The sequence below is a fragment of the Amblyomma americanum genome, chromosome 11, assembly GCF_052857255.1.
Source record: "Amblyomma americanum isolate KBUSLIRL-KWMA chromosome 11, ASM5285725v1, whole genome shotgun sequence".
NCBI classification, from domain to species: Eukaryota; Metazoa; Arthropoda; class Arachnida; order Ixodida; family Ixodidae; genus Amblyomma; species Amblyomma americanum.
In genome coordinates, this window is record NC_135507.1 from 23,915,511 (window position 1) to 23,928,812 (window position 13,302).

At 48.5% G+C, this 13,302-nt stretch overlaps 2 protein-coding genes across 3 annotated transcripts; both read left to right on the forward strand.

Moving 5' to 3' along the window:
* The first annotated feature begins 553 nt into the window (after nt 1-553).
* On the forward strand, nt 554-3,023 carry LOC144109407 (progestin and adipoQ receptor family member 3). The gene has a single exon (XM_077642193.1). It carries the CDS (start codon nt 612-614, stop codon nt 1,599-1,601), a length of 990 nt encoding a protein of 329 aa, XP_077498319.1. The 5' UTR covers nt 554-611; the 3' UTR covers nt 1,602-3,023.
* A 2,045-nt stretch (nt 3,024-5,068) lies between these two features.
* Nucleotides 5,069-11,126, forward strand: LOC144110424 (proteasome assembly chaperone 3-like). Of its 2 annotated transcripts, XM_077643307.1 has the most exons (5): nt 5,069-5,149; nt 8,318-8,424; nt 8,500-8,601; nt 10,112-10,195; nt 10,791-11,126. In XM_077643307.1, exons 2-5 carry the CDS (start codon nt 8,338-8,340, stop codon nt 10,968-10,970), a joined length of 453 nt encoding a protein of 150 aa, XP_077499433.1. In that variant the 5' UTR covers nt 5,069-5,149; nt 8,318-8,337; the 3' UTR covers nt 10,971-11,126. The 2 variants fall into 2 exon arrangements, with proteins under 2 accessions (XP_077499433.1, XP_077499432.1); XM_077643306.1 differs by lacking the exon at nt 5,069-5,149 and having other exon boundaries at nt 8,198-8,424.
* The last annotated feature ends 2,176 nt before the right edge of the window (nt 11,127-13,302 follow it).

The window sequence follows — 13,302 nt, forward strand, 5'->3', positions numbered from 1 at the left end:
TTGCTATCGCCCACATCGGATCAGCGTTTTGCCTACGCAAATGAGGCGCATAGCATTGATCTCCCCGCGGCTTAATCCGTTCGCTCTGCAAAACTCGTCAGCAACGAAGGCCCTCCGTGACGGCGGCCGCTCGATCACGTGCGCGCTTTCCCCTGCGTGTGACCGACATTGACCACCATTAGCCCGCTTCGCATTCGCTGCGAGCGCTTCCGCCTTCTGTTCCTCCGAGGTCGGCAGGCCCCGCGAGCCACCGGAAGCAGACCGACCCGCAAACCTCATAGCGCGCGCGGGTTTCGCAGATCTCTGTTCCATCGTCGCCTCGTCTCTCGAGATCCGACGACTGCCCCCCCCCCCCCCCCCCTTCCCCCCTTAGGCTTTCTTATCGCAGGCACTCGCGTTCGGGAAGTGCCGGAGGTCGCGCCTGAAGTCCGCGCGCGCGCCATCGACACCACGCCGTCGCGTCGCCACCGCCGCTGTCGTCATGGCTCCACAATTGACGCAACGGCCTACGTCACGCCGCCGCGCGGCGCCTCGGTCGGGACGTTGAAAAACCGGTCGCCGTCTGCGGTCGACGGTCGAGAAGCCAGCTGCGCGCCAATCTCGAAACAACCATGTGTGACTCCGCTGTGTCGAAGGGGGATCACCGGTGTGTCGTCTCCATGCTACCGACCGAGAGCGTCAAGTCGGTCTGGAAACGGGTGCTCGACTACTTTTCGCCCTCCGACGTAGCCGCCGACGATGTAGACCAACTGCGCTCGTTCGACTTGGCGCCCGAGTTCCTGCGCCAGAACCCGTTCATCCGCACGGGCTACCGCTGCAACATGGCGCTGCCCCGGTGCGCGCTGAGCGCGTTCGAATGGAACAACGAGACGCTCAACATCTGGACGCACCTGTCCGGGTTCTTCGTCATGCTGGCGCTGTTCGTGCACGACCTCTTCTGGCGCCTGGACGAGGTGTCCCCGTCTCCTGCGGACCGCGGCATCTGCGTCGCCCTTTGCGTGACGTACATGACGACGCTTCTTCTGTCCGTGGTGTACCACACGTTCAACTGTCACTCGGAGAGCTGCTACCAGTCGCTGCTCAAGTGGGACGTGCTGGGCGTCGCGCTCAGCCTGAGCATGACGTTCCTGTCGGGCGTCCACTTCGCCTTCAGCTGCGTCCCCTGGCTCGAGGGGCTCTACAGCGGCGTCGAGCTGCTGCTCGTCGCCATCGTGCTGGTGCTCAACTTCGCGCCGCGCTTCGCCAGTCGCGTCGAGTTCGAGCCGGCGCGTCTTGTCGTGTTGAGCTCGCTCGTGCTCTTCGGCCTGGCGCCCACGGCCCACTGGTTCGCGCTCAACGGAGGCCTGGAAGCGCCTATCGTGCGCCTTCTTCTGCCCCGCATCGTGGTGCTGTTCGCCTTCATGGGAGCGGCGTTCGCTGTCTACCGGTTCAAGCTGCCAGAGCGTATCTGGCCCGGTCGCGTGGACTACGTCTTCTCAAGTCACCAGATATGGCACGTGATTGTTTTCCTGGCGCTCGTCTGGTGGCACGAGACTGGATTCGTGTACTTCAGCTTCATGCGTGGACAGCAGTGCGCCGTGCCCACGGTCGCCGACTCGTGATATGCTTGGTCGGAAACGGAGGGTCAACCCAGTTTCGTACCCCCTTCGCATCACGAACTGTGGAGCGGAAGGCTTCGCCCACAACAACCCCGCGCATTTCCTACATCTACGCGTGGTTACAGTGACTGCTACTTATGCCGACACTGCCTAGAAAATGGAGTCTAGGCGGTGTTCCTTGCGATCGCGGCTTGTGTGGGCTGTACGAACTCACGGGTGCTTAGCATATACGGGCTGTGGCGAGTCGACCGCCCGTAATGTACGAAGTACTTAGTTTCGAGCGTGCGCTCATCATCGCGTGATTTTTAATGGGCGTTAGTTTATGAAATTTAGCGTTTATACAAAGCGACGCTCGTGTTATAATTACGCCTAGAATTTGTTCCGGCAAGCATTGTCTGACATCTTGTGTATACATCTGTTCAAGATAGCACGGACGTCCCCATTGCTGGTAAAAGGGGCAGCACTTCTTAACGCGTGCCGTGCAAATTTTAGCGTGTAACGGGACCTGCGTCCCAGAGTGCGATCTCTCCAAGTTCTGCCTGTATATCAAACAGGCGTGTTCAGTTCCTATCACCTTCAGTACAGTAAGAACCAATTCTACACAAGCCCGAAAAAAAAATGTATACGGGCCGAAGTTTCGACAAAGTAACAGTGAAACACTTGTCTTATTTCGGGCTCAGTTGAAGTTGGGTTCTGCATTTTCTAGCATTGATCCATTTACTCATGTTTTGGTCATCTGTCGTGCTTTTGTCTGCACGGCGTCAGGAGTTTAAAGGGCTCAGGAGACACAGAAAAAAAAACAACTTTAAACGAGAGTAGAAGCCCAGAGGGTGTATTTCGATTTCTATAGTCGCATGTTGTGAACGTGCGGAAATTCATTTTCTTGTCTTTTTTTTTTCTGTTCTCGTTGTTGTGCTCCTTAAACTTTTGACGTCGGCTGTAACCCTCCTCTCCTGCCCATTAGCGACGCGGGCGTCGCAACGAACATGCGGACCTTCCTTAAAAAACAGCGCGACTGTTTTGAAAGTGTTCGTGGGAAAAAAAAAAAAAAACTGCGTGCCCTCGGAGTTACCCGCCATAGTAGCGCGGGTATCTCTACCGCAGGGCACGCCTCCTCTGTGTTTCCCCCTCAGTACGGGAAGGAGAAGTTACGCGACGTCTGGGACTCTGTTCGACGCACTGGAGCGAAGGAAAAGTGAAAGAAAAAAGAACGAAACAGAAAAAAACCAACCTCACCGACGCTCACGGCAGTAGCAACGCGCTCCGATCAAGGCCGTCGTCTGCGGTCGTACCGCCGTCCATTTCCTTCGGTGAAGGACGCCTGCGTAATACTCTCACGCCAAACTGCGTCGCCTTTGCCTCCCCCCACCAGTGTATAGGATATTTCATTGCCTCTTCCCCCCCCCCCCCCCCCCCCCCCACCAGTGTATAGGATATTTCAATTGCCTCGTTAGGCTGTGCTTCGAATAAAAGGAGCCTACGTCAAATGCTCTCTCGTGTGTCTCTATTTCCTGTTCATCTTAACGACCATTGCGCTCGCGCGCAAAATGACCGGTGACGTGACGCCGTTTAGTCGTGTTCCTTATCTTTGGGCTACCCCGGCTTATTCGGCCTCGGGTGTTGCGAGGCCTCGGTGTAATCAGCGTAGAAGGCGGGACTCGTGATGAAAGAGATACTCAGCTCCAGCAAACGGCCTCGTGCTATCTCCGTGCCTTGTCAGCGTCATGTTCTGTCTCGGCCCTAGTCCCTAATTTGCTCTCTTTGCTGATGTGCAGACGTCACTGCAGACGTCTTAGATACTACGGCGAAAAGAAATGGGTGGAGCTCGGCCCCCATTTAAAAGGCCAGTTGCTGTGCGAGGCTGTCCTCGTGTGTGGCAGGAGCGTGTGTGTTATGTCCGGGAAACCGCGTGGGAAACGCGTATATTGCACTGGGAGTGCATCTTCGCCCATCATCCTTCACTCTCCTCCTTTTTGTATCATTCCTTTACACCGAGGCATTCTTTCTCGCTAGCTGCCCCGTCAGATACCGCGCAAAAAAATTAATCAAATGGCGCTGTATAGAGTTCGCAGCGACATCGACATCTCGTGCCCATGGATCAAGGGCGAAAGGTGTGAACAGTTCATCGCTAAGGATGACGCACTTGTTCGTGAGCTGCCATTACAGGGATGGCCGTTGATTGACACTTTTCACCGCATTAATGGCCTCTTTCTAATCGATAATTGATTGTGTTGACCCACATCTATAGCTCAACGAATTCAAGAACACTGCAGAAGGCGAAGACAAAAAAAAAATGCTCCTGTCGCTTCGCATGCGTACCGTGTTCGTCTTACGTAGGGCTCTATTTCAATGCTTTTAGATTTTTACTAGTGATAGCGTCCGTCGCAGAGGCTAATTAGCCTTATTCGCATTTTCCGGCGGCACAGTTTATTTGGTCATTTACATTCGTCCAAGCTGCTTTAAGCTTTATATGTACACACTCACGTATCGAGCTCACAGTGCAATTAAATCAACGAAAAAAAATATCGTTAGTCCTTGTTGACACAATGGAATGGGATGCAGTTTAACGGCGGAGCGCTGAGCGAAGCCTGCGAATTCACAGGTCGTGCGCGGAAGTAGCTCCTGCGCAAAAAAATAAAATAAAAAACTATAGGTAGAGCAGATAGGAGAGTCATCTACGGACACGCCTGCCGCGCTGTAGGTTGTCAGCACTGCACCGTTTAATTCCCGACTAAAGAATGCTCACGAGCGAGACCGCGACTTGACTGGTGCGTGGGGGCCTATAGCCGAATGCAACTCAAGAATCGAAGCAGCAGATGCCCGTTTAAGGAGGCCCTCCTGCCAATGGCGTCGACGGATTTTCATGACGTCGTGGTTAAGCCGGGTCCAGCGAGATCGGTCAAGGGGAGAATCGGTGCCGCTTCGTTCTTGAGTCGGCACTGCACCTAATTATCGTGGAGAGGGTAATTAATTTTTCTGCCTCAGTTATCCACCCTAATTATTGAACGCTAGTTCGTCGCGTCGGTGGTCGCGCAAACACTTCGTGAAAAAACACGCGCATGCAGCCAACGGGACCACCATTTTTGCCGGGTCTTCCCGGTGAAAATGGCGGGCGAGGAGGCTTGGCACATACGCAGTTCGCTTCTGTAAAAAAAGTCAATTTTGAAAGCTTGCTGCTTTCCTCAGAGTGCAAGCAAAAAAAAAAGTTGTGTGGCTGCAAGTGGTGTCAAGGTTTTCCTCCCCGCTATATATATCTATGTGCAGTGCTTCTCTATGTCCTAAATTAGAGGCAGCGAAGTGTTCTACCGTGTACGCGATGAAATATGCACGCAGCAAAATGCACGTTGAGATAAAGATTCAAGATAATCGCATATAGCGCAAGAAACTTGGCGCTTTTTCTGCCGCCCTCAGTGTACATCTGATTTGGAGAAAACAGCCATTTTTGGAAGACTGCCCAGAGCTCCTCTTTGGCTGGGAAGTCATTGAATAAGCAACGCAATGAGAACACGGTACGAGCTGTGCGATTTCCAACCGCGTTCAGGCTGCAACAGGTGCGTATCATTTCTGTACATAAGCGATGGGGGAAACCAAAAGGGCCATCATAATGTACGCAGGGTCTGGCGTGGATGTCCCTTTCAGTCGCGACGCTAGCAGTGCTGCGCCTAGAAGTGGTTTATTTCCCTGAGGCTAGTCTGTAGTAAACTAAAATGTTGATTACGCGAGTATTCTTTCAATCCACTCAAAACAGCTATGAAAAAGTAACTCTCCCCTTTGCTTTGTAGCCGCCGCGTTGGCTTAGTGGAATTATGGTGCTTGGCTGCTGACCCGAAAGACGCGGGTTCGATCCCGTCCGCGGCAGTCGGAATTTGGTCGAGGTGAAATGCTAGAAGCCTCGTGTACTGTGCGATGCAAGAACACTTTAAAGATTCGCAGGTGGTCGAAATCATCCGGAGCCCTCCACTACGGCGCCCCTCAAAGCCTGAGTCGCTTTGGAACGTTAAACTCCATAAACCAAACCTTTGCTTTACTCGGGTGCAGTTACCCTTGTCTATGCTGTATGCACTTTACAGTCACTTATAAAGTAAATGTGCGAGAAGGGCTTTGTATGGACTCAGCTCCTACATGCGCGATTTCTGTTAACCCTCGAGGATAAGCTTTCCGCTAAACACTTGAAGCGACAAGGAGCCGTCACCCCGTTGGGATTGCTCTCCTCTACCGGAAGTTGCAAAAACGAGGAGACGAGCATTGAGAGACCTAACAGCCTCAGCCATCTTCCCCTGAATTTCACTGGACACCTTTCCCAGTAGCGCCCTGCGCAGGAGTCAAGCATATCCTATAGTCCGCCATTTTCGCCTGACATTCTCAGAAAAAATGGCGGACGAGCTCTCTGCTCCTGTTTTTCACGAACAGAAACTTTTTTTGCTCTACTGTCTTCCATTTTCTGCCTGGACCCCTTCCTCGTAACATGCACCCTGTCTTCCATACCGGTCGAAGGCGGAAAAGGGCCAAGCCTTTACACAAATGCTACGGCAATAACCATGAGACGGCCTATGTGGATGCGCCGATTATCGGAACAACCCACTCCCCACAGTACTGTGACAAATGACGGTCTCCCTTTTTTTCCTGCCTAGACTTTGCTGCAGCCAGAAGCGGCGCTTACATGGAGTTGAGAACCGGTTACTGGGTTCATGTCAACTCCGCTGCAGGGGGTGGGTGACTCGCTCGACCCCAACGGCGGATAGCATGTAAACCGGATCGAGTCAAGTCGAGTTAATTGGAGGGGAGATGATAAATACGAGCCTGTCTCCGAGACAGCGGTGCCATTCCGCGATCTTCGAGGCTGCCACTGCCCTCTCCCGTTGCCTGTTCGACGTTTGGTGTCGCTGCAGTTGAACCCCGGTCTCGACTCGCTAAAATCGAGTTCATGTAAATGTGCAGTCGTCGAGGTGGGCTGACCTTGCTCAACTCGATTCCCTGACTCGGCCCGCGCCGCTGTCGGGTTCATGTAAACGAGGCTAGAGTGCGACCATCCGGGGTTTTCATTCGCTTGAGGAATGTGCGACAGTGAGGCAAGGCGTCCGTGTGCTGTGCGATGTCAGTGCATATAAAAGATCTCTAAGTGGTCGAAATTATTCAGTAGACCTCCACTACGTACGGCACCTCTTTCTTCTTTCACTCCCCCCTTTATCCATTCCCTTAGGGGCGCGGTTCGGGTGTCCACCGAGATAGTTCAGTTCAGAAAAACTTTATTTCCGGCAGATGGTGAAAGTCAGACAGTTACTGCGTCATTTCCTTTCCTCAAAACCAATTTCCATTTCCTAAGGGCCCAATCCAGAGAGGTCACCAACAGAATCCAAGTTTATTACTATGCTACTACTGCCGCGCTTGAGTAGCGGGCAACTTCGCGGCTCATTGATATGAAGTCCTGAAAGAAAAGTAACGTTTTTGTTTCAGGTCCAGGGACAAAGCATGAACACAGCAGGCTACAAAGTTTTAATTTCATATCTCCTTGCATCTCCTGTACTCGATTGATTGATTGTAAAACATTTTATTCGCCGGAAAGAGCTTGGTAAGAGGTCGCGTTAAGTGGTCGAGAGTACACAGCCCTCGACGACTTTGTCAGCACACTCCACCGCCAGAACTTGCGTTCCGGGGTCAGAGCTAGCCGTCGTATGTAGACGACGCCACGTAACCTCTTCTTCTTTAGTCAGGCTTTTGTCGGAAGGGGGAAAAGTTCTCCTCTGTAGTTTAAAATGATTGGTGAGATCATGATATGTGATCACGGAGGCCTTCGTGAAACTCAGGGAGCCAGACTCATCCACCGCCTGGTCGACGAAACCTCGGGCTTTATTGCGGGCTGCCTCGTTCCCCGGATTCCCCGAATGGGCTGGCACCCATATCAGCAGTTCGGAATAATTTGGTGAGAATTTGGTGGCGTTAAGGATTCTACGGGATGTTTGTAATTCTCCGTTTTGGGAAATTATTGATAGCCATTTTGGAGTCGCTGAGACTGATGCTTTCTTGGGTACGCGCTGGGGCGAGAGCATCTCCTGTACTTTTTGATTGTAAAACATTTTATTCGCCGGGAAGAGCTTGGCAAGAGGTCGCGTTAAGTGGTCGAGAGTACATAGCCCTCGACGACTTTGTCAGCCCACTCCACCGCCAAAACTTGCGTTCTGGGGTCAGAGCTAGCCAGCACGGTCTCCCACCGCTCGAGAGAAGGAGCTGTAACTAGATCACCCGGAGGTGGCTCTATTTTGCAGTCCCACAGGATGTGATCGTAGGTAGCACGTTGGCCACAGTGTTTGCAGTTTGGGTTGTAAAGATCTGGATAAATGTGCGCGAGGAGTGATGATTGAAAAGCGCGCGTGATGTTCGTGGCCCAACATGTGCTGCCCACTGGCCACTTAGTGCGTATTCACTCACTTTGCTACTTGATAAAAAAAAAACTTTTTATACCTCAAACATTCTCAAAGTAAGCTCTTACGCGACTAGTAAGTATGTGAAAGACATGAATAACTGATTTTCTTACTGCATAAGTTTGCCTTACTTTTTTTTTTTAAGCGCCCAAACCGACTGAATCGGCAGGCAAGCAGGCAACCACAAAACAATATGGCGGCGCCCTGATTTGACAAAATTGCGTTTGTTTGAAACTGGTGCCACCATAAAAGCGGTCCGCTCATGTCGTCGGTTGTCTTCATTCGACAATTGTAATTCAGTGCTGAAGACCGGGTGGACAATGGACGCCGCGAAAGTACAAAAGGCCGATTCGGAAAGCTGTCATGCTGTTCCTTCGAGCTCCAGTGGTCTCATCCCGAACGCTGTTGTAAGTACGATTTCACTCCGGTCGGTAATGAATCCCGTTCTGCGTAACTGCAACTTTGGCTTTTGTGTATTTCAGGTGTCCGTCCTAATTGAAGGCCGTGACACTGACATTTGTTTCATGGACTTCGCAGACAAACTGTTCGTTGTTATTTCCCAGTACAAGAAACTGGGCAACCTCGTAAGTACTCCTCGTAAAAATTCTCGTAACTAACTGCTTTAGTGACTCAAGAGAAAGGGAGGAGTGATGAGAAAAAAAAATAGGTGGTAAAGGTGTGGTGGTGAAGCTCTTAAAGCTCGTGTTTCTTCTGCTGTGTGGTCTGATGAATGCCTGTAAAAATTCCTCACTGTTCTGACTGGTCAAACTGGTTTATGGAGCAATCCCCAGTTGATTCCAACTGAAACCAGCTGATACCAGTTACAATCAATTGTGGGCTGTTGTATAAATCAGTTTCGCCAGTTAGGATTTTTTCACATGAAGTATTGTTTCCTTTCTTATATGGTCGATATTAACGGGCAGTGTCTATTGTGCCAGCAACCGGTAAAATTTATTTGGTGAAGTTCTCCCTGTAGTCGGCTGTTGTTGGTTACCGAAGGTCATGCGACATTCTCCTGTGAGAACAGCAGTGACTGACTGATTTTTCATACTCTTACGGCCGTCTTTCACCAAATACAGCACACCCAACAAATGGTCCATGCTGCATCCACCGCAGTGTTAGCAAGGAGCTAAAATGATGTTTGGACGGCAAGTGACTGCAAGAAGGGAACGTATCTGGGCGATATTTTTGAGGCAGTCATCATGCATGTGAGCCAAATATCGGGCAGCTTTCCATGGTGATGAAATGGCTGATCATTCTTGAAACAGCACGAAAAAGACAAGACGCAGAGAAAAGATGTACGCACGTACACTGCGTCCTTGTCTTTTTCGCGCTGTTTTAAGAATGATGTGCTTTCAATTCGCCGAAGCATCTACATTGGCGAAATGGCAGCATCACTTTTGTAAGTGAATTGGTAGCTTACTTACAGCAAATAATATAAGCAAAAGAAGATTTCACTGGTGAGTTCAATAATATACTCCTGCACACCCGTGCAAAGCTATCTAAATGGTGTTTAGGTTATCCTTTTTGCTACTTCAACAGAGCTTAACCCATCCTTTTTGTTATACAAGGTGCAAACTATCGTTCATTGCTTATACTCTTGGCTGTGTTGATCCGCTGGATTGAGACCTTTTGTGGACTCCATGGATCTCGCTTTTGGATAGGGGCCACAAAAATATCAGAGGAACTACTCTCAAGCTCATGCTGTGCAAGCTGTATCATTGACAAGTACTTTATCCGAGTATGGCCAGAATGAAGAGTGCAGGGAGAATCGGGGCTAAGAAAAAGCGGAAGAATTGATCTCTGTTGCCCTAAGGAGCCAATCGGAGGCGAATGCCGGGAGTATTTCACTCGTGAGATTTTACCGGCTGCTGACAGAATAGGCACTGTGATATTAATGCAGTTGTAGTGAACTGTGACCTACCTTGTGCATTGTATTCCTGTCCGGTTACTATCATGCACTGCAGTTAAAACAACTCTTTTAACATATTATTCTTCATGGTGAACAAGGCGCCTGTGCTGGAGCTGAAGCGTGGTTCCATTTAACCTCTAGTTCAATGCCTTTTTATTTTTTGATCATGTTTTGTTTTTCAGATACTTGTAACAAAAGACACTGCAGCCTGCACCGAGCTGCAGGAGCCCGTGTACAGCACAAAAGTGCTGTTTGGGAAGGATGAGGTATTGTGCCATTGCATACTTTATTGGTATAACGTATGTTGCGTGGTTTTCAGTCATGGTCAATAATGAGCAGTACAAGTGTGGTCACTTCACTGTCAAATTTGTCGATTTGTAGTTTTTCAGCATATGCATTTATCTTGGAGACTGCTGGTATGTTCATATTTATTCTTATCGACCGTCCTTGTGCCCTTCTCGTCCATGTTTGTATTATTTTGCGCAGTACCTTTACTCAACGATGTACGACCGACTCGCCCAACAACATGCACTCCTGTAACAGAGTAGACTTGAGTTCACAATTCCTTTGTAGAAGTTGCAAGGTAAAAATGGAATTTGGCAGCACATGTAACAGATATTTGGAGAGTGGATTCTGAGGTAACAAAGATGTAGCTGAGGTTAACCAGAAATCAGGTGGAAACATGAGATTAGGGAGCTTGTGGGGTGGTGGCTGCAAGTCACGACTGGTACGATGACAGAGACAGCTGGCAAGCATTAGGCAATGCTGTGGTGGACGTGATTTCTCTTATGATGGTTCATCAGCTCATCAGATGTTTCATCAGCTAGAAGTGTTTCAACACTGCTGTTTGCTTTCTTTCAGGCTGAAGTTCATGCAGCCGCAAGACACATAGTGAATGCCATGCAGTGCCCCAAAGCTGTCCTTCTAAGCCTTGCCTTGAGAGAAATCTCGCCTGCCATCGTGAGAAGCGTTGCTGCTGCGGTGGCGACTCAGTTGGCATCCATTAACTCACCAGGACACGTGAACCTCAATACCTCTTAGCGGTTGTGCCTGCTGCCAGTCTCTGTTTTGTGTCGTTTCACATACTTTTGTAAAGAGCTTGCACCATCGAGTAGTAAGTGTTTTTCGTTTTTGACCATCACATGGGGCCGCATATAGTTGCCGTGCTAATAATAAAGCTTGTTACTGATCTTTGCACAGGTGGTGAATTACTACACAGAAGATGCCTGTCAGTACAAAGGTAAGAATCAAACTGTTTAGGCTAGCAGCAAGTTTGCCCAGAGGGATGCAGAAGAAAACAAAATTTTGTGATACTCTCACACGTCTACTTTGAATGTAGCCTTTGCATCATGGGCCACTGGCCCATGAAAACAGATACCATAAACAAAAAGTTTTGCCAGCAACTCCTTGCAAATGCAGCTAGAAAACTGAAAGGCATTGAAAGCAGTTGCAGTATTTCATGCTTGGTGCTTGCTAGTGCTTTTGGAAACTCTCCGACAGTATGGAAAGGACTGACGCTCTGCCATGGCATTTCACTTCAGTGGTTGGAAATTGTTGGTGTTTTCTAGAACTAGGACAACACCTTAAAGAAAAGTGCCCTGGACACTGGGTTTGCATGCAGTTTGCATGCATTAAACGCTTGGTGAATTACTGATTGCACTGTGTATCCATAACATGCTGTTATGTTCAGATTATTGCATGATGGAAATGTGTGATCAAATAGCTGGCTCACAGCAATTGTAAAGGGATTTGTTTCACGTTTCGCTGCACTTGTCGGTACTTAAAACACAACTGGAGGCCATTATAGCAACTGATATGTGAACAGTTTGGTTTTGAAGGATATAACTGCTCACAATAATAAGATAATGCCCTATTAACACTGAAGCGAACACGGAAATGGCGCCTAACATCTAGCTGAAAGTATAACTAAGCATGAAACAGCTTGAAGCACATGATTGGTTACTTGCAGCCATCAGCAGTCCATTCTGCATCCATAACTACCATCATTGCCTACCCCACAGTGAAATGCTAGCACCTTCTTTGTCCTCCCATGACTGAGATGGTTGGCACACTATGCGAGCAGTGTTGGCTCTTGCAAGCACTTGCTGGTGCTGGTAGCTATATGACTATATTGTCGACATAGGAAGCGAGAGGTAAAAGGTTTAGTTTCTGGCGTGGCCATGGCTTTCCATGAATTTAATTTATCACCCATGAAAGACAGTTTTCAAGTTGACTCTTCTATTGCTTGATTGCGTAATTGGTTGGCGTTGCCTTTAAAAGTGCAGTGCGTAAAAATGTGAAGAAGCATGTACAAATGAAGCTCTATATCAGTTAAGGAAACTTTTGCGCCATTAAAATCAATATAACTAACTCAGTTCAGGAAAAGAAGTTCTGCAGAAAACATTGAAGGAGTCAACCTGACCTTAGCAAAAACAGCGCACTGTTTTTCATCGAGAATGCTCTTGTGCGCTGTGCTTTTATTATGGCTCATTATCAACTTCTCTACTTTTCAGTACATATTTGTGTAACTAGGCGGCATGTTTCTGTTGCCTCACCTATTGATTGGGTGATGCTTAAGGAACTAGGGTTAGCTCTTATTGGAGGGACGTTGAGGACAAAGTGAATTTGACCTCTATCAATTGATTACAGCATTCTAATGCCAAAAGGGAAACTTCCGCTGAAAACAAAGCTTTTATAAGCTAGAAGAAGCCAAAAATTAAATGCAGATACTATCACCACAAAGTTTTTCACAACAAAACTGTGATGATTTCAAGTACTTTTCTCCCTGTGGATCTTTTGCGTCTAGGCCTCACTATCATCCATTTCTACCCGGCAGTCATGGAGTCCCTAACATTTTTGAAATTATTTTGTAAGTGTCATGAGTTCAAAGTGAGTGCTGGAAAAAAGTATTTCATTTTGAACTCAACATTTGTCGTCAATAAGTGTGCCATTTGCTGCCAAATAAATGCCAACATAACCAGAAAAAGGCAATTGAATTTCGCTAAGAACTAAAGATGGATGGAATTATCCTTGGTGTCCCTTTATTGTGGCTATGAAGCATTGCAGGATGGATAGAATGACAAAACTTGTTCGTTTATGTTTGTCATCTTAAAGTAATGTTGCAAATTTTCCAGCAGGTTTCCTCAGTGTTTTCTACTGTCCTCCTTTAGGACAGTCATGGACAGAAGATTATAGACTACGATTCGGTGGTCAGTCTTCGGACGCGTTGCCTAGAGTAAAGTAATGGATGTTTGATGCATATGCGAGTAATATTTACTTTTGCCCTTGCACATAAAGGGAGTCAACATTTCTATTTCCGTTACTCAGTGTGACAGAAAAGTTTGAATGCAAATGTGTGGTCCGTATAATTTTG